The sequence below is a fragment of the Protopterus annectens genome, chromosome 8.part0 (genome assembly GCF_019279795.1).
Source record: "Protopterus annectens isolate FY-2018-M chromosome 8.part0, PAN1.0, whole genome shotgun sequence".
Taxonomy (NCBI): Eukaryota; Metazoa; Chordata; order Ceratodontiformes; family Protopteridae; genus Protopterus; species Protopterus annectens.
The window spans coordinates 796996228-797018900 of NC_056741.1; the positions used below are offsets into that span (position 1 = coordinate 796996228).

At 38.0% G+C, this 22673-nt stretch overlaps 1 protein-coding gene across 1 annotated transcript in view; it reads left to right on the forward strand.

Moving 5' to 3' along the window:
- LOC122809052 (protein Wnt-7a-like) overlaps positions 1 to 21364 on the forward strand; it is a 656744-nt gene extending 635380 nt beyond the window's left edge. Inside the window, exon 4 of the mRNA XM_044080265.1 lies at positions 19744 to 21364. Within this exon, the coding sequence (XP_043936200.1) occupies positions 19744 to 20223 (480 nt within the window). The 3' untranslated portion in view covers positions 20224 to 21364. The remainder of the gene's footprint in view (positions 1 to 19743) is intronic.
- The last annotated feature ends 1309 nt before the right edge of the window (positions 21365 to 22673 follow it).

Consider the following 22673-nt stretch of genomic DNA (forward strand, 5'->3'; position numbering starts at 1 on the left):
TTATATGGGAAAGCTGTTCCCAAGACTAAATAGTCATAGATACATGGCAGATATTTTATATTTTCTAAGTAGTTCACACATTTTTTTCAGAGCCTCGGTTTGTTTGATAAATCTTTCAGATGGATCAAGTTGTGTTTCATGTAGCCTATGGCTATTATTCGTTTTCTTGTCTCTCTCTCTCTCTCTCTGCCTAATGACTTTTTTGCTGATGACATATGGCTTATGTTTTGAAGTTCCATGGATGCTTGATACTATTATATTTCAATGCCTCTTGGGTATTGTGCTGACAGCTGCCTGTGTAATCCTGCATACAGATGACATTCATTTTGCCTTTCTTTGAAAGTGCTGTTTGATTCCACATGTTGCAAGGCACACAATTGTGCAGCATTTATGCACACATTTACAGGTAATATCTTTGTTCGCATATAGTGTCATCTGAGTTGTAGGACATGATAATGACCACATCACTGTTCCTCATTACAGCTTGTGTCTGTAATGTTATGACAACCCCTCTACTGTCTGTAGCACAGTTTGCAACATGTTGTTTCACTGGGATGTTTTCTGTGGTTGAACATTGTTCCTATTGTGTGTTGCTGTCTGAGTCTGAGTGCTGGGGCTATACAGTAGTACACAAGGTGTGTGTTGGGACTCCATGTATCAAGTCCCGTGTCATGTTGCTCTTTTGTTGGACCCATTTGCACAGATTATTGTTACTTTATTTGGATTCTGTCTGATCACACATGCAGACCCCCTCCTTCCTCTGTATGCTGTATAAACGCTGTGTTCTGTTGTCTGTGACACCAGCTGTTAATTCATAGCAAATACATCATACAGATTTTAAGGAAGTATGAAAATACTGTGATAGCTCATTCATGAATGCATATGCACAAATCTGACTCATTTATTTATTTGTTTATTTATTTATTTATTTATTTATTTGGCGACTGGGTTAGTCCAACTGGGCAGATGCCCATTTTCAGTGGAGACCCGAGGAGAAAAGCTCCAAAAAATGATTACAAGTAATATGACAATAGTACATAAAGTAAAATGGTGTTAACAAACAATTTTACAGTAATTACTAATAGTTTCATCCTAAATTAAAACGTAGTCACAGTAGAAGTATAAACCACAAGTACAACAATAATTAGAGTACAGTTTCTTCCAGTAGCTAGTCCAAAGTACAGTTACTAGCAATTATGAAGAAGGAGGTAGGTAAAAAAAAGAAAAAATGCAACATTTATTTCAATTTTTTTAGGCATAATTAACCAGGGTTTTAAAAGATTGTTAGAAAAGGAAATCATTTATTTAATAAAGTGGATCTGCTTTGGTACTGGGATTACCCGTGCTTGAGTTCTAACAACTTGCTGTTAGTCAGTCTCAAACACACATTCTCTTGATCAGAAGCAGCTTAAAAAACATGTTTTTACTAAGAGGCAAGCCCCCTGCACAACCAATGGGGGAACACTGCCACCGTGTCCTGTTCTCTAAGTATACTTCCTCCAAGTTCACACCAACTCACAGAAAGTACATTTATTTATTCATTTACTTTTTGGAGGGCTCTTTTCTCTCCTCTGCATTATCCTACCCAGTGCCACACATCGAAGTTTCATGTGTATACATGTGCATTGACCGTTAAGATTGTGATTATAATACCATACATGCTTAGATGTTTACTGTGAAATAATGTTTTATACTGTAGTTTTTTTTAGTTTTATCAACTGTCATGGCTTATCTGCTTGAATGCAGACACTTTGGTATTCATTTTTTATCTTTTCTTCGTGGTATGCATTTATGAACTCTTACAATGTTGTGCTATGCACTGTTTTTTTTTTTTTGTTTGTTTTTGTTTTTGTTATAGCCACTTGCTTGTAAGCATTGATTTTGGAATGTTGGAAACGTCTAGCTATTCTAAATGCAACAGATAGGAACTTACAGCTTTTATATGTTTTCTTTATGTAGAGAACTGAGTGAAGCAAGTATATACAAGACATTAAATATCCATTCAGTCATTTTACTATGCAGTCCTGGCAATTGATGTGACGGTCCTTCTTTGAGTCTCACAGAAATATATTTAATGGTTTTGGACTTGTATATCCTACCATGAAAAAGCACAAATGTACTGTTAGAACTAGCTGACAAGTAGATAAGTAGTTTTTATATATACTTAAGGTATATTAGAAGTTACAGTTGCTTTATTTTTTAATACATATTGGTAGATAATAGACTGTTTAATTTGCTGTTAGAGTTTGTATAGCTGATTGGATAGCTCGTTATGATGTCATAATTGGAATCAGTCTCTGATTTGTTGTTTGGATTGTAAAAATAGAGTTTCAGTTTCTATATTTTTAAAGTCTGATGAAGCATTGAGGTCAATACGAAAGCACTTACTAAGTTATAATAAAAGCTTTTTGGTGTATTTTACATAGCCTTGTTTGTTGTCACTCAATTTTTATTCTGGTTTTGTCTTTTGCGCACTGGTGTGACAACTTCATCCCAGCTGTGCGGTTGTTTTTTACTCTTTGGACTTACTTGGTTGGTACGTGCACTGCTTGGAGCATGGCAGAAAGGAAAGATATTGAACTGGACTACAGTCCTTCTGATGACAAGATGCATTACCTAATGGATAAACTAAAAGAGACTATAAGGGGAGAGAGGAATCCTTTACTACTACTGGAATTCAACTGCACTAATAAGACAGCTGAAAAATCTAACTATGATATACAGAAGCTGTTCTCACCTATAAGACAATCGGAGGATATATTGACAAACCTGATGAAACTATAATGGCAATGGAAACATTTGGAAGCTTGCCTACATTTTAAAGTAATTCCAAGAGGCCTGCGAATAACCAAGATGCCGACATATGGCTCCACTTATTCAGAATTATTGATAAGTTGGCAAAAAATCAATTTTTAAATGAGCTTTAGTTATATGAAGTTATTGATTGACTTTTTCAAACCTAAAGAGGACAAACATTATTAAGTTTAACTCCTAAGAAACAAGACTTTTTGAACCTGCTTCGTGTTTCACCAGCTATGAAGGCTCTGTAGGATTTGTTAGAGAATACTAGACTTTATGAGCTGAAGATACAAACACAAAGCAATGTAAACTAGAAAGGGAAATGATGGATTTTAAAGCAGGACAATTTTTTTTCTTGGACACATGAAAATGGAGGGGCAATGGTTAAACAAGTATCATTAGAAACATTGCTACCTCTGCCTATCCCTAAACCTCCTTCACTAGAGACCAGAAAGAAAATGGTAACATCTGAGAATGAACAATTTGATACAAATAGTGGCAATAATGCATAAACTGAAAATACAAGTGATGTGATTACCCTTGTACATAAAGAAACTGTTGTGAGACCTAAAACAAATAACACTTTTGATCAGGTTTTTCCAGGGGTCTCCCTACCTATTCAAGAACGATACAAACAAGATCATTCTAGGAGCAGAGAGAGGAAGAGAAAGAATTTTCCAGGGATGTAGGGCCTGTGATGACAGTCAAGAAGTTCTGGACACAGAATACAACAACTTAATCTTCAGTCTTTTGAATCACATAATGATAGACGACCAACACAAAGTCCTACATAAAGGACCCTCATTCATTCCGGCCACTTCCAGTAATTTCAGTGATATTAGTGATCGACATCAAACTATTTTGTCGGAATGTCATGCTCAAGCTAATGTTTCCCAATGCAAAATCTAATACAAATATTTTTAAGAAACCAAGTACATATACACCTACTTTGTGCCCACAGATAGAAACATTCATGAAAGCTTGTGAGTAAGATCTGTATAATATGTACAAGAATGGCACGTTCATGAAGAAAAGACTTTTTAACTTAACCAAAGGAAATAGCGAAGCACTTAAGGAACTACAAAATAACACTGACATCATGATTTGTCCTGCAGATAAAGGTGGAGCCACTGTGACATTGAGTAAGAACTACTATGTACGTACCATGCAAGAAATTCTAATGGATACCTCAACGTATACTAAAGTGGATATTAAGATAATTAATTATATGACATGGAGAGTACAAAATGACCTACTAAACTGTCTTTTAAGCAGTAACATTACCAAAGAACTTTATGGTTACTTTTTTGTGGAGACACCCCTTATACCCATTATCAAGGGACTCCCTAAAAGTCACAGAACTTTGGACAATCCTCCCCTATGACTAACAGTTTCGGGCAAAGGCTGACTTACTGAGCCCATTTCAATTTATGTTGAAAACTTGTTGAAAGCTGTGATTTTGAAGACATATACTGTTCTGAGGGATACCCAAGATTTTTTGGAATCCCAATATAAATACTTTCAACAGTAATCTATCACAGAAGACACATGGTTTGTCACCCTTGATGTCTGTTCCTTATTCACCTGTATACCTAACCAAACAGGAATAGCCTTTTTAAAAGAAATATTATTGATCCATACTGTTTTTACTCCTAACTGAATCAATCTACTGTGTATGTTAATTGAGACAAATTTTCGTAGAGAAAAATGCATTCTTATAAAATGGTCAATACTATCTGCAGAAGACTGGGGTAGCCATGGGCTCCTCCTGTGCTAACTTGTATGTAAACTTAGTGATGGGCAACTGGGAGACCAAGCTAGCCCTTTCACATGAAATGTATCGCAATAAGGTCACTTTTTATGAACACTTTGTGGAAGATATTTTCTCAGTCCGGGTTGAAAGTAGAGAGTTACTGGATGAGTTTTTGACATATATAAGCAACACAACTGACTTTTTAAAATTTACCATGCAAGCATCCAGAGAAGAGATCAACTTCCTAGATGTTAATTTAAAGATTAAAGATGGTCAAATACAGACAACAGTGTATAAGAAACTGTGCTGGAAGAACAATATTTTGGATAGATCTAGTATGCATCCCACCTTTGCATTTCAAAATATTATCAAAGTGCAAATGTTGAGACTATCAAGGATCACCAACAGAGACATGGAGCTCAACACAACAATGGACAATATGATCAAAAATCTTGAAGACAAGAGTTACTCGAAGGAATGTCTAGAAATTACTGATATGGTGTTTCATGAAAGACAAGGTAGAGGCAAGCCCTATTTTTATAAAAAGATGATGAAATCTGCAGAGAAGAAAGACCCTGACATAAACAAGAAATGTCCGTTAGTACTGCCTGTCACATGTGATAATCAGAGTTTAATCAACATCAACTGGAAGAACTGGTAAATGTTGACATCCGATGACAACATCTCTCAAATTTTGGGTCCACATCCGAGCATTTTATGCAAGAATGTTAAATCTATAAGAAGAAGAGTATGCTACCTGAACAGTGATGGACAGTATGTCAACGAACCCAGTAAGGTGGGAACCTTCAGCAGCAGGTGGTGTAATATCTGCTCATTTATAGCCAATACCGATCATTTTGTTCATCCTACTATGGGCAAGGTCGTGAGACTTCGGGGTTATGCCGATTGTTGGATCAATAATGTGGTCTACTTAGTTATTTGCATGAAATGTCCCTGTTTTTACATATGAAAAACAAAAAGGGCACTTAGGGACAGGATCAAAGATAATTTATATAACATTAGGAAGGAAGATATAACTGTGGCCATAGCTAAACATGTTGTGAAACAAGGAGTAGAACATCATTTCAAATTTATGGTGCTGGACACTTTGAAAGAAGATAATAGAATGGCTGACAGGAAGAATAAAACTGAGAAGACTGTACAAGAATGGATCATTTGGTTACAAGCAGACCGGTGTTATGGACTGAATGATGCAGTTTCCATTAAACCTTTCTTGAAAGATAGACCACTACCTCACTAAATTTTTTTTCCTGTCATAGACTTACATTTAACCCCATTGGTCGGTTATTTGACTCCAGTCAAAGGGAATGATTGCACCCTTCTTTCACATAGATTTCTTTCAATGGCTGTATGCAAATAGAGGATGGTTCTTAAGCGACTTTAGTATTGTTTACACTTTTTGGTACTTTTAGAATCTATGCACCTTCACTGGCCTCCTTCTGCCAGATTATAAGTCAATTAGTACATTTTTTTAGATGTTTTTATCAGGTACGGTACTTTCATTTTTATTTTATTGATTGAGTGATGCTCCCTTTTGGTTATAAGACCTGACACTTGTAAGCAGACATACTGTTTTATACATTTAACACTTGAATGATGGCTGATGTTTTTTAGAAACAATAGCTAGCCTGTGTTCTTATAGCTTTAAGTTTCATGTGTATACATGGGCATTGCCCATTAAGATTGTGATTATAATACCATACATGCTTAGATGTTTACTGTGAAGCAATGTTTTATACTGAAGTTTTTTGGTTTCATCAACTCTCATGGCTTATCTGCTTGAATGCAGGGACCTTGGTATTCATTTTTTATTTTTTATCTTTTCTTCATGGCATGCATTTATGAATGCTTAGAATGTTGTGCTATGCTGAAGAAAGTGACTGCACTTTTTTTTTGTTATAGCCACTTGTAAGCATTGAATTTTGAATGCTGGAAAAATCATCTAGCAATTCTAAATGCAACACATAGGAATTTACAGCTTTTATATGTTTTCTTTATGTAGAGAACTGAGTGAAGCAAGTATATACAAGACATTAAATATTCATTTAGTCATTTTATTATGCAATCCAGGCAATTGATCTGACAGTCCTTTTTTGAGTCTCATAGAACTGTATTTAATGGTTTTGGACTTGTATATCCTGTGATACCTGTGCCACGGCCCAGCAATCAAGGAGCCTCAATCCTCACCATTAACACCAGAGAGGGCATCTCATATATGAGGAAAGGATAACAAATACACACAGTAAAGTGCAATTTCCCTTAAGGGCACACAGAGATCACAGTCAGTCTGGGTTGGTCGCTTCTTTGCTCTCCAGGTCCCCAATAAGACTTTCCACTGGCACAGTTATAGGGTCCAGATCTCAGCCTACTGGGCAAGCTGAAACCTTTAGCACCCTCTCTGTCCAACCAGTACTCCATGTCCCTGCCAAAGTAGCTGACACACACACACACTTTAAGAAGAGTTTATATAACCACACAGACACTTCTGGGGAAGGCTGGCACAGGTTCTCCAGCTGTGCCCCTTTTCCCCAGACTATACAGTAGTACCAGCTGCCACCACCCACTAATAATTATCAGCTACTCAAAGGCCCTTAAAAGGGTGTCTGATTATTACTGTGCAATATTATTATCCAATTGGTAAGTGTGACTAAACAGTCAAAGCTTATTTGGAGTCACTTGGACAGTAAACTCTATAAATATGCAATGTACTTTAAAGCTTAAATTATCTCTACACAAACCAGCCACAGTTAAAAGGTTTTAAATATTTAATAATAAATAATTAAAACCACAAGACAATGCTTTCTACTACACAGTGCTAGTCAAAGAGTTCAGAGATCACACAGAAATACTTCAAATAAATCAGTAGTACAGTTCTGACATCACAGAAAAACACTTAGCCTAATCTTTCTAGTTCCTAGCTATTTCTAAAAGAAAACACAAGTCTAAGATAACTTACTTATAGAACAAGACAGTTTTGTGAGTTGGATGATCAGGACAAAAATGCTTAATGCCTTCTGATTCTCTCTGTCTAAATTGCTATTGCAGTTCTAATAAACATTACATCATTTTTTACACTTTCCTGCTGTTCCCAGGACAACAGAAACTGCATTATTTTGTTATCTTGCAGCTGCATAAAACTACATCAATAAAAGGCATTCCATATGTAAACTCTAGTAATTATTTCTTAAGTTAAAACAATAGGCAGGATGCCTTCATCTAACTCAGCCAGAGTCGAATTGTAAACATCAAAGACAGTCATGAAATAATTTGAACTTCAAAGGACAAACAAGAAATGCTTGACTTAGCTTTCTTTTCAGCAGAGGGCACTGTTGTTACATTGTTTTAAGTTCACATTTCACAACATATTCTTTCAATTAAGAAAACAAGTCTATAGTTCAACATTCATATTTACAAATGATAGAATTATGTATAAAATCCTATTTGGCTAGGCTGGCAGCCTTCACATATCCTACCATGAAAAAGTACATATGTACTGTTAGAACCAGCTCATGAGTAAATAAGTAGTTTTTATATATACCTAAGTTATATTAGAAATTATAGTTGCTTTATTTTTAATGCATATTGGTAAATAATATACTGTTTAATTTGCTGTTAGAGTTTGTATAGCTGACTGGATAGCTTGTTATGATGTCATAATTGGAATCAGTCTCTGATTGTTGCTTGGATTTTAAATGCAGAGTTTCAGTTTGTATATTTTTAAAGTCTGATGAAGCATTGAGGTCACCTTTTTGGTGTATTTTACATAGCTGTGGTTGTTGTTTTTATTGTGGTATTGCCTCAGTTTGTTTGATAAATCTTTCAGATGGATCCAGTTGTGTTTCATGTAGCCTATGGCTATTATTCGTTTTCTTGTCTCTCTCTCTCTCTCTCTCTCTCTCTCTCTCTGCCTAATGACTTTTTTGCTGATGACATATGGCTTATGTTTTGAAGTTCCATGGATGCTTGATACTATTATATTTCAATGCCTCTTGGGTATTGTGCTGACAGCTGCCTGTGTAATCTTGCATACAGATGACATTCATTTTGCCTTTCTTTGAAAGTGCTGTTTGATTCCACATGTTGCAAGGCACACAATTGTGCAGCATTTATGCACACATTTACAGGTCATATCTTTGTTCGCATATAGTGTCATCTGAGTTGTAGGACATGATAATGACCACATCACTGTTCCTCATTACAGCTTGTGTCTGTAATGTTATGACAACCCCTCTACTGTCTGTAGCACAGTTTGCAACATGTTGTTTCACTGGGATGTTTTCTGTGGTTGAACATTGTTCCTATTGTGTGTTGCTGTCTGAGTCTGAGTGCTGGGGCTATACAGTAGTACACAAGGTGTGTGTTGGGACTCCATGTATCAAGTCCCGTGTCATGTTGCTCTTTTGTTGGACCCATTTGCACAGATTATTGTTACTTTATTTGGATTCTGTCTGATCACACATGCAGACCCCTCCTTCCTCTGTATGCTGTATACACGCTGTGTTCTGTTGTTTGTGACACCAGCTGTTCATTCATAGCAAATACATCATACAGATTTTAAGGAAGTATGAAAATACTGTGAAAGCTCATTCATGAATGCATCTGCACAAACTGACTCATTTATTTATTTATTTATTTATTTATTTATTTATTTATTTATTTGGTGACTGGGTTAGTCCAACTGGGCAGATGCCCATTTTCAGTGGACACCTGAGGAGAAAAGCTCCAAAAGATGATTACAATATGAAAATAATACATAAAGTAAAATGGTACTAACAAACAATTTTACAGTAATTACTAATAGTTTCATCCTAAAACATAGTGACAGTGGAAGCATAAACTACAAGTATAACAATAATTACAACTCAGTTTCTTCCAGTAGCTAGTCCAAAGTACAGTTACTAGCAATTATGAAGCAGGAGGTAGGTTAAAAAGAAAAAAAATCAAACTATATTTCAATTTTTTAGCCATAATAAACCAAGATTTTGAAAGATTGTTAGAAAAGGAAATCATTTATTTAATAAAGTGGATCTGCTTTGGTACTTTGATTACCAGTGTTTGAGTTCTACAACTTGCTGCTAGTCAGTCTCATGTACATATTCTCTTGATCAGCAACAACTTAAAAAACATGTTTTTACTAGGAACACTGCCCCCATATCCTGATCTCTTAAAAGTATATTTCCTCCAAGTTCACACCAGCTCACAGAAAGAACATCTATTTATTTATTTATTTATTTATTTAAAGGGCTCTTTTCTCCCCTCTGCATTATCCTATGGACCCTACCCAGTGCCACACATCCACAACTATGTTTTCCATCTTCCTCCCACCCAATTGGACTTCCTCTGGAATGGCTGAAGCTAATGTAAAACATAAGGTCATCTAGCCACATCCACAGAGCCAGGGGGGCTTTCTTTTAAGAATTACCCCATTCACCCCCCCACACACTGCTGTCCCTGTGGTGAAGGCCAGGGACAGGCAAGCAAAGGGGATGCATGATATTTTACCCAACCTCAGCAGCAGCTCAGCCATGATCTCACACCATTCCCCTTCTGGACATGTCCTGTGATAGCAATGGTGTCAGCCCCCCTGCAGGGCTGTCCTCTGCCCCCCCAGGTATGGTAACACCCATCCCTCCTTGACACTCCAATCAGTCCCGCAAGCCACAGTCAGGATTTTATCTCAAAATGCCACCGAAATGGCTGAATGTATAACTCAAGACAGTCTGTGTATATGAGTCTGTTGAACTGGTGTGTATTCAAATATATAAACAGGCATTCACCTTTGAATAGATGAGCCACAAACAACTGGAATATGATCAAGTAGAAGACAATCAAGTAAATCTTACTTTGCATTTAACAACATAACATTTTGATTTAGCAAAACAGATGTCAAGATTATGAAAACAGAAGACCTAAATACATCATATCAATTACATAAATTTGATAAACCCAAGCTACATACACCCACATGCATGCACACAAACACTTGAATGTACACACACAAAAAATAAAGACTGATGTGCTGGAAGCAAGAGCTGATTAAGAAGTCACTGAACAAAGTCAGTTCACATTTGTGAAAGAATCCTAATGCATTAAATACTTTTTCATCAAAACCAGAAGAGAGAAGGAATAAAAAATAGGATGAAAAATTAAACAATATTTAGCATGAAAGGCACATAGGCTCACATAATGTTGAATGTGTAAACATATTACTGATTTGTTTTGCAGCATTCTTCTTCTTTTGGCTTTTCCTGGTTAGGGGTCACTACAGCGATTCACCTCTCCGCTCATGATTGGCAGTGGAGTTTTATGGTGTCGAGTTGCCAGCCCAGTGCCCAACTTTCCACAGAAGGCAAACACACACACACACACCTAGGGCCAATTTAGAGCATCCAATCCACCTACAGCATGTCGTTGGGATGTGGGAGGAAACTGGAGCACTCGGAGAAAACTCATGCGACCACAGGAGGACATGCAGACTCAGCACAGAAGGCACCCCAGCCGAGGATCGAACCAGAGAACCTCTTGCTGTGAGGCGACAATGCTAACCGCAGCACCACTGATTTTGCAGCATCCTTAGCAAATGGAAATACATTTCATTTAAAAAATACTGATAACCACAAAGATTACAGTCATTTTATTGTGACAAGTTAACTAAAATGGAATTGTTGAACGAAATGCATGCAAAAAGGGTTTATAAGAAATACTTGAGTTGTACATATTTATAATTGCAGGCTGCTTAAATAGTCCAGGAAAAGGAGAAACATAAAAAGAGCTTAGATGAGCTGCAGCTTCTCACAAAAGACCAGTGGAGACAGAACAGACACGATAATCATACATAGGATGATGTGAGTGATGTGACAAGGTCATTCAGAATGGGAAGATAAGAGGGGAAGAAGCACAAGTAGCAGACTGTGGGAACCAACTCCTTTCTGGATTTGTCAAAATGATTCTGCAGGGAGTAGGTTATGGAACCTCAGAATGGATGATAGGAAATCTACAGAGCCTTACAAGAGGGCATTGGGTAGATGGATGGAGACATGGTGAGAGTAACACAAAGATGAAAAGGAGGTAGAATGTTAAATGCACTGAAAGGACAGGTGAGATGGATTCATTGACTCCTTTCTCTATAAAGCAAATGTAATAAAATGCGAAGATGAGTTCTAATGTGAAGTGACAAAGTGATTAGTTTTCACACAAACATACACTCCAGTATTTACAGCTATTTAAAATGCAGCCTGTTATTCCTAAGTAGTAGTAATAGTGATAATAACAATTTAGGTAAAACAAAGACGCATCAGTTTTGATGGTTATAAAACAGTTAACCCATTCACCTTTAATTTACTTCCAACTGTAACACTGTAACTTGTGTGTGTGCACATATATACACACATGCGTGCATAGATATACTGTACATATATATATATATATATATATATATATATATATATATATATATATGTGTGTGTGTGTGTGTGTGTGTGGGTTTGCTACCGGAGATCGAAATTATACTGTTTTGAAAACCAGTGGTAGATGCCCAATTACGTGAAAGTGCACTTCAACAAAACTGCACTTTAGCAAACACCACTAGAACGAACGGGCAATGTCCGCCACTGTGGTGCGGTAGTCACGGACTTTAGGGTTAGGGATTGGGTCAAGGTCCGTGACTACCGCACCACATTGGAGGACATAGGTCCATGACTACTGCACCGTGGAGGACATACAATTTCCTCCACTGTGGTGTGGTAGTCATGGACCTTAGGGTTAGGGCTAACCCAAGCCCTAACCCTAAGGTCCGTAACCATTCACTCAAGTGGTGTTCGTGAAAGTGCACTTTAGCATTAGTGGGCATCTACTACTGGATTTCGAAACAGTGTAATTTCGATCTCCGGTAGTAGACCCATATATATATATATATATATATATATATATATATATATATCTCTCTACTGCTCCAACTCTAAATCTCGAAATACTGAAATATCGAATTTCAGTATCTCGAGACTAAAATATCAAAAGTGCAGTTGTTCGAAATTGCATATTGTCGAATCTGAGGTTGCTGAATCTGCAGTAGTTGTGGTGCAGTCTGTTCTGTGTAGTATGCTGCCCTTTAAGATTTAGTGATTTCTGGATCATAAATATGGCTGCCGATGTGTGGTTATGTTAAGAGATTCAGGTAGGTTTGTAGTGTGTAAAGGTTTTGGGTAGAAATGTGGTTTGTTTTACTTTTTTGGGAAGTTTTAGGAGTAGGTTGTAGTAGGTAGGTGAGAGTGTATGTGTGCATAAGTGTTGAAAGTGGTGATTTTTGTATATCTTCAAGAGAAATCTTATTGAGTGGATGAGAAATAGAAAATTCACACCAGGGATCACTCCGGTGGCTCTACTCAACAGAGGAACTAGGAACTAAGGTTGGGTGGCATGATGCCAAGGTAATCCTATGGGCTAGTCTTGCCATTATCCTAGTGCACACCTAGGAACCTATGTGTAGTGTGTGTGTGTTTCTCTTGAGTATAAGTATGACAGTATGCAGTGGGGAGTGTAGGGCACATAACAGTAAGTGTGTTGTTTTTTTCGTGGTAGTGCAACCTCGGAGTTGGTATATATAAGTAGTGGGGGTGTGGGGGGGTGCAGGAGGGCTTGCCCCCCTGCTTAAACATATAGTAGTGTTATGTGTTTCGACTTTGTTTTTATGTTTTATGTCAGGGGACGGTTGGGTGTTTACTTGTGGTCCTTTGTTTTCGATATTGAACATCGGTGTTGTGATTTTTCATTTTTATGAAAGTTCGGTATTCTAGTCTTCAGATACTGAAATTCAGTATTTCAGTATTTCAAGATTCAGAAGTAGAACTATATATATATATATATATATATATATACACACACACATATGGGTCTACTTTGTTTCATTGAAAGCTCATTTCACTGAATTTCAATTCACCCTGACCAAATCACTGAAAGCTCAAATTACTGAAAACTCATTTCACCGAATCTCATTTCTCTGAAGTGAAGTACTGGCACTCTGTAGAGTACTGCAAGGCATTTCCCCACTGTAGTGCAATCCTGTAGTTAGTATATATAGTTGGGGGGTAGTTTGGGTGTATATTGTCTTCTGCAAAGAGTTAGTCATTGGTGTTGTATGTATGTCTATGGTTTGAAATGTATTGTTTTGAAGCTTTCAGTGAAATATAATATAAACCCAAAGTAGGTGGGGGGGACAAACCCCCACCCCCCCCAATGTGGCACATAAAGCACAAAGCATTGATGAGTGTTTATATGTTCCTGAGAAGTACAATAGAAGTCTGTATTATACATGGTGGAATGTTTTATTGCACTTAAAACATATTTCTAAATAGTTTCTTTGCAGTGAACATTCAGTTGATGCCTTACAGAAACTGATAACTAAATTTGCCTTTTTTATAATAAGTCATTTTCCTGTATGCTTTACATGGCACTGCCTCTTACAGGTGCTGTTGCACAATGGTAGTTGGTAATCATATGCAGTACAGATTTATGAAACTTAGCACTCATATCCAGTACTAGCTGATTCATTTTTATCCTGTATAAAATATATTTATTTCTTAATGAGTGAGTGTACTTGTCCTGCATCTTGGGCCTGTTTTATTCAAGATGTGGGGCTACTGTCATGCAGGCACAAGGTAAATGAAACAGAGTTTGTAATGTGACTAGGTGAGTGGATACATAACATTTTTTTTTTTATGACAAGGTAAGGTAGTATTCCAAAAGCAAAAATGTGTAACAAGAATTTTGGGTCTAATCTTTTTAGCTGTTAAAAGGTACTCTTAGGTCTTTATTTATAGGTATCTTTCAAGATAACTGGCCTTATCAGTGATGAAACACAAAGGGCAGTATTTATAGTCAATAGCACTGGAGCACAGATAACTCGGCACCTGATTTGTGCTGCAGATTGTTTTATGTTCCATTTCAGTCATCCATATTCCCATAAGGGCAATAACTCATTACCCATGAATTTGCATGACTTTAAAATGCTCCACAGCACAGTTAAAAAAGCTATGTAGCACCTACTAGCTGTTTTATAGGACCAAAAGAAACGCAAACAGCTACTGACCTTGCACACACACACACACACACACACACACACACACACACACACACACACACTCTTGCACTCACAATAACCATTCAAGCACAAGACACTGAAAGTCCACCCTCACACACATGCACACATGCAAACATAAATGCATATACTCTTATGCACAAAGAGCATTATTTACCTTCTTTAACTCTCTATACAGAGGGAAGCAGCTCCAATTGACATATTACAGATTCCCATTATTGGAATGCATAGGTGTATGCCACAGAGATATTGAAATGCATATGTGTACGCCTTAGGAATATTGGAATGCATAGGTGTATGGCACAGGAATATCGGAATGCATAGGTGTATGCCACAGGAAAACAGAGCACTACTAATTCCCCTGGAACCCTGTCCTATCCCACACTTGCATAATTTGGGTATCTATGAATCCAATGCAAGTACTATAATTGGGGCAATGAATGTACTGTGGAGTCCAACATTTACATGTGCCCAGCTCCAGATCTCTCTCCCTAGATTACACTGTGGTGAACCTAGGCAGAAAAGAGCTCTAGGAATCAGAGCAGTCTTTTGAAGTATGCAAAACAGATTGTGCTCATCGTGCACAGTTCAGAAACAACTGTGAAGACTGGCTATTGTGTTACATTTTATTTACAATACAGTATGATTATTGTATTGCATTTTATTATACTGTATTAAATTAGTTATTTAATTAGTTATTTGTTTGTTTGTGTTTCACTGACCAGGTTTTATGACTAGATTGTGATCTATTTTCAGCAAATGGCCGGGGAAAAAAGTTCCGTAAAGATAACATACTGCTGCTACATGTTGTAATAAAACATCATTTATCATTCTAGAATTCATACAACTTAGTTTATTAGCAGGAGTGTGCTTGGGCCTTACAATCTTCAAAGGAACATTTACGTCAAAGAATTCAAAAGTTTAAACGTATTTGCATACAACCTAATTAATGAATTTCACTGACAAAATAATCATTTTGATCCAATGACAATAATTTCCTTTAACCACACTGGTAATAAATACTATTTAGCTAAAAGAGTTATTCTCAGTCCTCCATCTCACATAATCCTTATGGAATAAGTGTGGACAAATGTAGAAATTAGAAAAGAATTGGTAGTTCATTGAAGGAACAAGATGAAAAGGTACAAGGCCCACATAGAATTCTACCAGCACACTGCAGTTTTGACAGAGTCTCTGACAACAATGTTTATTAGGTAGCTTAATTAGAAGTTGATTCCCAGAGCTTAGAGCAAGCAATAATAATGCCATTCTGTAAAGGTGTAATAAAGTTTAATCTGAGAAGTTACAGGCTTGCACCCATCCATGCCCAGCTCCCAATATTGCTTGCCTGTGGCTACTTTGCAAAGGAGGTACATACCGTGTGTGTGAAATGCCTGTAGTAGAACTCCATTCTGTGAAACCTTTCAGCCGTTGCCTTCAAAAAGTGACCATGCAGGTATATGTACACCCATTGGCAAGATATGACATGCAGTGTATGTGTGTGTGTGTGTGTGTGTGTGTGTGTGTGTGTGTGTGTGTGATATGCTGTGAGATGGTTATATTTATAGTCACCTTTCTCCTTATGTGTGTGTTTATTAGCCACAAGTACTTCTATGCACTTGCTTTCCCTAGATTGTATAGTGTAGCCATGCTTCAACAAGTGGTCCTGAAACCACAATTCCCCATAGTGTATCCTAAACAGTACATCTGTTGTACATGATTACACCCCAAACCCACAGACAAATGGTGCAGTGCCATGTCAGTGTCTTGGGTTCTCATTTACATTTGCCTTAGTGTGACTGAGATTCATCACAGCATTTGTTGTGCGTAATGTATTTTACTAGGCAGGAACTCCTTCCTGAGCTCTGTGAAGCAGCAATTCTACAGAATCCATACTGAAATTACTCTATTCCATAGCTGTACAATATTGAAATGGTTTCACAAAATGGCACCACCACTTTATGGCTTGCTAGCAATGGGCGATTAGCTTAGTTGTTATGCTTCTAACATTACTTAGCATCGCTGTTTCTGAGTCGCACATGACAACATTGGTGAGGCTATGTGCTCAACTTGTTCCTATGGTAATCATAGCTTATTGCAGTACCTCAGATATGTTGGTGATAGCCAACCAGATCATGATGACCACAAGGCATGTGACCAGTATGCTCATCCGTGCAGCATGTATACAGTACACCTTTAGCACCACAATGCAGTGCTACATGTATTCTCAATGCCATGATGCAGTGCTAGGAAGCCACAGTGGTGGTACAGTGCAGCACTGTGCTGCACTACATGTGAGCTGCAAACCTGCATCTGTGTGCAGAGGGCTTCCATTTTGCTCATGAAATGGACCTTAATGAGGGATTGCTTCAGCTATTGTGCGGTGCAGATTTCTAACATGTTGTGCCAGGTAGAGCAAGGTTTTCTTGCTATTCCTGCACAGAGACTTCCAGGTGTACCTGCTAGGGCATTATGGTGGGCCCTTGCTGAGTATGGATGCCAAGGCATATGTTTACTAGGATAGTAAGTGATGCCACTGGCAAGCCGCGCTGGCATAGGAACCTGACTTGCTTCAAGAGTGGGAGGCAAGGTTAAGACTGTACAGCCTAAGAGCTATTTGAAACATTTTCTCCAATAGTATTGATTTCTGGAATCTTGTCAGTTTTACATGTATACATAGAAGTGCATACTTTGTTTTATAGTGGTGGAGAAGTGAGATTTGAACATGATTAGATGCTGCAGAAGGGAAGAGTGACCTTTTCTGTGGCAGCAGCATGTGTAAATTATCTGTGTCTATCTACTGGAAAATAGTTTTGTGCTGCTAGCATGTGTAACAAACCTAGAACCTTGAAAAACTCCAAAATGAAGCTAGAAACCAGGTCTCAGAGACCACCAGTAAACACCACAGGAAACTTTATTGTATAAAAAACAATATTGAGTGCTTTCATCAAGTGTAACCACGACTTCATCAGAATGCAAAAAAAAAATGCAATGCTCACATTTAAATACCTTCTCTCCCAGTCACATGATTAATCAAGACCAATCAAACCCCCAGTTACAAAATCATTTGCATCAAGTATGAGTCCAGAAAATAAGTTTGGTAAAGAAACATACACGTAAAAAAGAAGAAGAAAAGAACAGACCTAGTATAACTCAGAAAAAAATGTTACATCATTCAAACCTGATGATGCTTGAGCATTTAATCTAATTTGCCATTTAAGTTCATGCAGCTCAAGTAAATCATCCCAAGGCCCCCCTCTACTATTTTTTGTGGCAGCATCTAAACCAAAAAAATAAATAAACAAAACATTAGAAACCTTTTGGTTTTTTACATCCAAAAATGTTTTATATTCTATCACAAAGTTTTCTTTTGTTTTTTTCCTACGTAAAAACTATTACACTCTTGACACTTGGATAAGTAAACTATGTAAGAAGTATTGCAGTTGCAGTGAAAATCAGAGAAAATGTTCAACCCATTAAACATCATAAAGGTTTTCTCTAGTATATGTTTGCATTGGGTGCAAAACCCACACTTAAATGTGCTCCTCTTTGTATTTGTTAATGCCCCCTTACTTTCTCTATTCTGACCTTCAAGGTATTATTTTAGTGATTTACCTTTCCTAGGTAATGCTATGCTCACCTCAGTCTGCATTGGTAAAAGCCTTTGGCACTGAATCAAGAGTGGCAACCAGTGCTACCTCTCAGCAGGAGAATGAGGGTTCACTCATGCTCTCTTTTGCCATTTCTTGTGGGGGTAGAGACTCCCTGTTCTTATACCATCAGTTGAAGAGGCTGCTGATGGCTGTGGTGCAGTGGTAAATGGATGCCTGCCTCGACAATAAGAAACACCTTCTGTCAAAGCATGTGGACTCATGTGACCAGAAAGTTCCAGCCATCATGCCGCAAAAAGTGCAATTAGCCTATAATATTGGCCACTCAAATAACTGATGTCTGATTTTGTTGCTGTTTGGGTTGGCCTGGGCTTTAACCAAGCCAGGACCTTACCCTAATCCCATTCTGGTGTCCCTCCTTTATATGTCATTCTCAGGTCCTTCTTCATTGCCCAACACTTCCTATCATCATTTGTCCATCCTGTGTCCATCCTGTGCATGTTTGTGTCCATTTGTAATTCGTGTAACCTTTTTGTGTATCTGCCACACACCTGTTTGAGTCTGTATTTTATGTATCTCCCTGCCTTTCTTTTTCTGTCCAGTCCACAGTCTTCCCTCACCTACTAACTTTTCTGTATATGAAAAAGGGTCTCTTTTTTTTATAAAAGTACTCTTCCCCACTGCACCTTTCATGCCTTATGGTTACACTTGTGTATTTCCCCTGCATGCTGTTCTCCTCTTTCCTACTTTCCTATCTACCCCAATTATTCTCCATTTGTATGAAGAACAAGGTTGTCAATTTCATGTGCACATCCACTACAGTCTATGTGCCCTCTGCTTCTCTTCTAATGCTAGACAAGTTTGAGATGCAACCATTCAGTGGTATATTGCACATGGGAGCATAGGCTGATTCAGCTATGCCAGCTTGCCTTCCTTGTGATATATATTATATTGATTATACTCCTTTTTGTAGCACTTCTCCAGTTGTCAGGCATCGAATCACTACTTCTTCTTTTGACACTATTATAGGTTCATAGGTGTTTACTAGGCTAATGACCACAAGGGCCTTTTTAAGCCTAGCCAAGCACCCCACTCTTTATTTGTACAGTCCCTTGATCCATGTTCTGTTGCTGAACAATGGCTATTATTAGTCTGATTATCTATGTGGCTTGTTACACAGTAAGCCCCTCAAAAAATGGGGCTGTGCACATGCAAAATGCTGGCTTATGAATACCAACCACTGACTTCATAGTGTTTACATATTGCAGTAGTAAGCAAACATAGAAGAAAAAATCACTAATCCAAAAAAGGAGAATGGTCTAAAAGAAGTACAAAATGATATGATACTTGTTTTTGTCATAAAAATTTTCTGCGATGTATGCATTTTATGTTTTGTAGGTCTTTTTAACATTTGCTAATTTCAGTGTCCCTTTTTTTCACTTTCTTTCCACTGATGCGTGCTGCAGACCTTGGAGAAAAGTATGAAGCTGGAATGCAAGTGCCATGGAGTGTCTGGATCCTGCACCATGAAGACCTGTTGGATGACACTGCCAAACTTCCGTGAGATTGGTTTTACCCTGAAGGAGAAATACAAGAAGGCTGTTATGGTGGAGCCATATCGTGCCCGGCGTCAGCGTCAGCCAGCCTTCTTAATAGTCAAAGGGCCACACAGTTACCAAAAACCAACAGAAACAGACCTGGTTTACACTGACTATTCACCTAGTTTTTGTGAGGAGGATTTGGTGACAGGCAGCTTGGGGACAAAAGGACGAATGTGTAATAGGACTTCAACTCTTGAGGATGGCTGTGCACTGCTCTGTTGTGACAGAGGTTATAACACATTTCGCTACACGAGGACATGGCAGTGCAACTGCAAGTTTCACTGGTGCTGCCATGTGACATGCAATACATGCAGTGAAAGGACAGATGCCTATGTATGTAACTGAGAAGAACAGAGAGTGCTTAAGCAGGAACACCTTATTTCTTAAACATGGTAAGATGGTGGATAGCATTTGCAAGAGCAGCACTGCCACAGCACCATGAAAGTGGTCAGAATGACTGTACTGCTTTTAAGTCAGACTCTAGTATTTTTTAACTTTCCAGAGTCTAATATGATTCTATTAATTATAAAGATAAGCTCAGATGTAATCACTGGAAAAAAACACTTGCATTGCTCAGATGCACAAAAGCTGTTTAGCAGCAGATATCCTATGTAAAACCGCACTGGAGATGTTCCTAATGGAGACTTCTGGCAAGGATAAGTGAACATTAGCATTGATCCATGTTCTAATAGCTGGCATAAAGTTATTTGGCACAAGGCTATCATGCTACTATGACCTAGTACTGAATCAGATTGTTCCACAGTGAAAAAGCAGTATGGGGGTGTTACAGATAAACATCTGAATGGGACCTCTCAGTGTGGAGGTGTTACAGATAAACATCTGAATCGAACCTGTCAGGGAATAGGTGGTCTCCATGGCCTCTCAGCACCACTTTTGTTTGCAATCAAATGCACTCTAAGATTGTTTTCTTCCTCTGATATCTCAGCAGGTACAGAGCCAGTGATGTGTTAACATGTGCCATCTACTTAATAAACATCATAGTGGTGGGAGAATGCCCCTACAAACTTCAATTCATATGCTTTACAGGATGCTTGTATGTTGTTAACATCTGTATGAACAATATACCACCAAACGTAATGAGAGTGTTTTAGGGTAAGAGAAGGTTTCATGATTCCAAGACTATTAAAGGGTGGGACGAAGAAGAATAAAACTCCATTCATCGTCCAAGTCTGCACTTAGTATACAACATCTCAACTTGCTGTTTGGTCAAACAGGTTGTGCTGTGCACTTCTGAGCTAAGGAGAACTCACAGGATTAGCAGCTTAGCTGCATGGGAAGTATGCTGATATGATCCCCTCCTTATACTTTATAATGTGGGCTATTTCATACACTACTTTGCTCATGTAGTCAAAATTATGAACCAAGCATCTGTCAATTATAAGATCTACTTATCTGATTGGCAACTACCTTTGCAATAAGACAGATTTCCTACCACTGTGTTTGTTATATGCTCCAATTATGTGTCTGTGTGTGTATATACATATATATATATATATATATATATATATATATATATATATATATATATATATATGTGTGTGTGTGTGTGTGTGAGATGCCCCTGCACTGATCCAGTACTCAAGGAGCCTCAATCCTCGCCACTGGCAATATCTAGGGGATGTACACACTCTGGAAGGATGACAAGTACACACACAGAAAAATGCAATTTTCCCCTAAGAGCACACAGAGACCACAGACAATCTGGGGATGGTTTCTCCCCTTTTCTCCAGATCCCCAGTAAGACTCCCCACTAGCACAGCTATAGGGTTGAGATCTCAGCTGAGGGGCCAAGCCAAGGCCTCTAGCACCCTCTCTGTCCAACCAGTGCTTTGTGTCCCTGCCCAAGTAGCTGACACATGCGCGCATGCACACACACACACACACACACACACACACACACACACACACACACACACACACACACACACACACACACACACACACACACACACACACACACATACACACACACACATATATATACACACACACTTTGAGGTTTGATCTACACACACATGGGAAAGCCTGGCACAGGTTTACTAGCTATGCCCCCTTCTCCCCAGACTAAAAGGTAGTTTCCACTGCCACCAACCCCTACTTATCATTTACTATAAGGCCCTTACAAAGGGTGCTCAATCCTACTGTGTAACGTTACTATTAATCCAATTGGTAGTCTGACCAAGCCTTGAAGGCTATTTAGGAGTGGCCTGTACAGTGTCACCAAATACATATGCAAGCACTCTAAGAGCTTAAATATGTCTCACAAATATCAGCCACAAAGATATGTTTAAATATATTTAATAATAAATAATAAAATAACAAGACAATACTAAGTCAATCAACACAGTAATTTCAGAGTTCAAAATCACTGGAAATATTTTAAAACAACATTGCAGGACAGTCTCAAATAAATACAGAAAACATCTAAACTAATCTTTACTATATTCCTATCTATAGCTAAGAGAGATACTATGCCCTAAATCTTACTTACAGCAAGGTAAGTGCAGATGATCATGATGAGTGGATGTTCTTACTAAAGTCCAAGACAAAATACAAAATGTGCAGTCTCTCTCTGAGAGAGTTCTTAAATTAATATCACATTTTACTGCTGGGGTAGCATGGATAGCATCACTTTTTGTCACCTGACTTCAGCTTCCATGCTAAAACAGAAACTGACAGAATGTAACATCTCTGTGTTAAAAATACATATCTCTCAGATGCTTGCAGCTTTTGGAAGTTGTAAAGCAAAAAATGCGTTGACATTTCAAACCTAG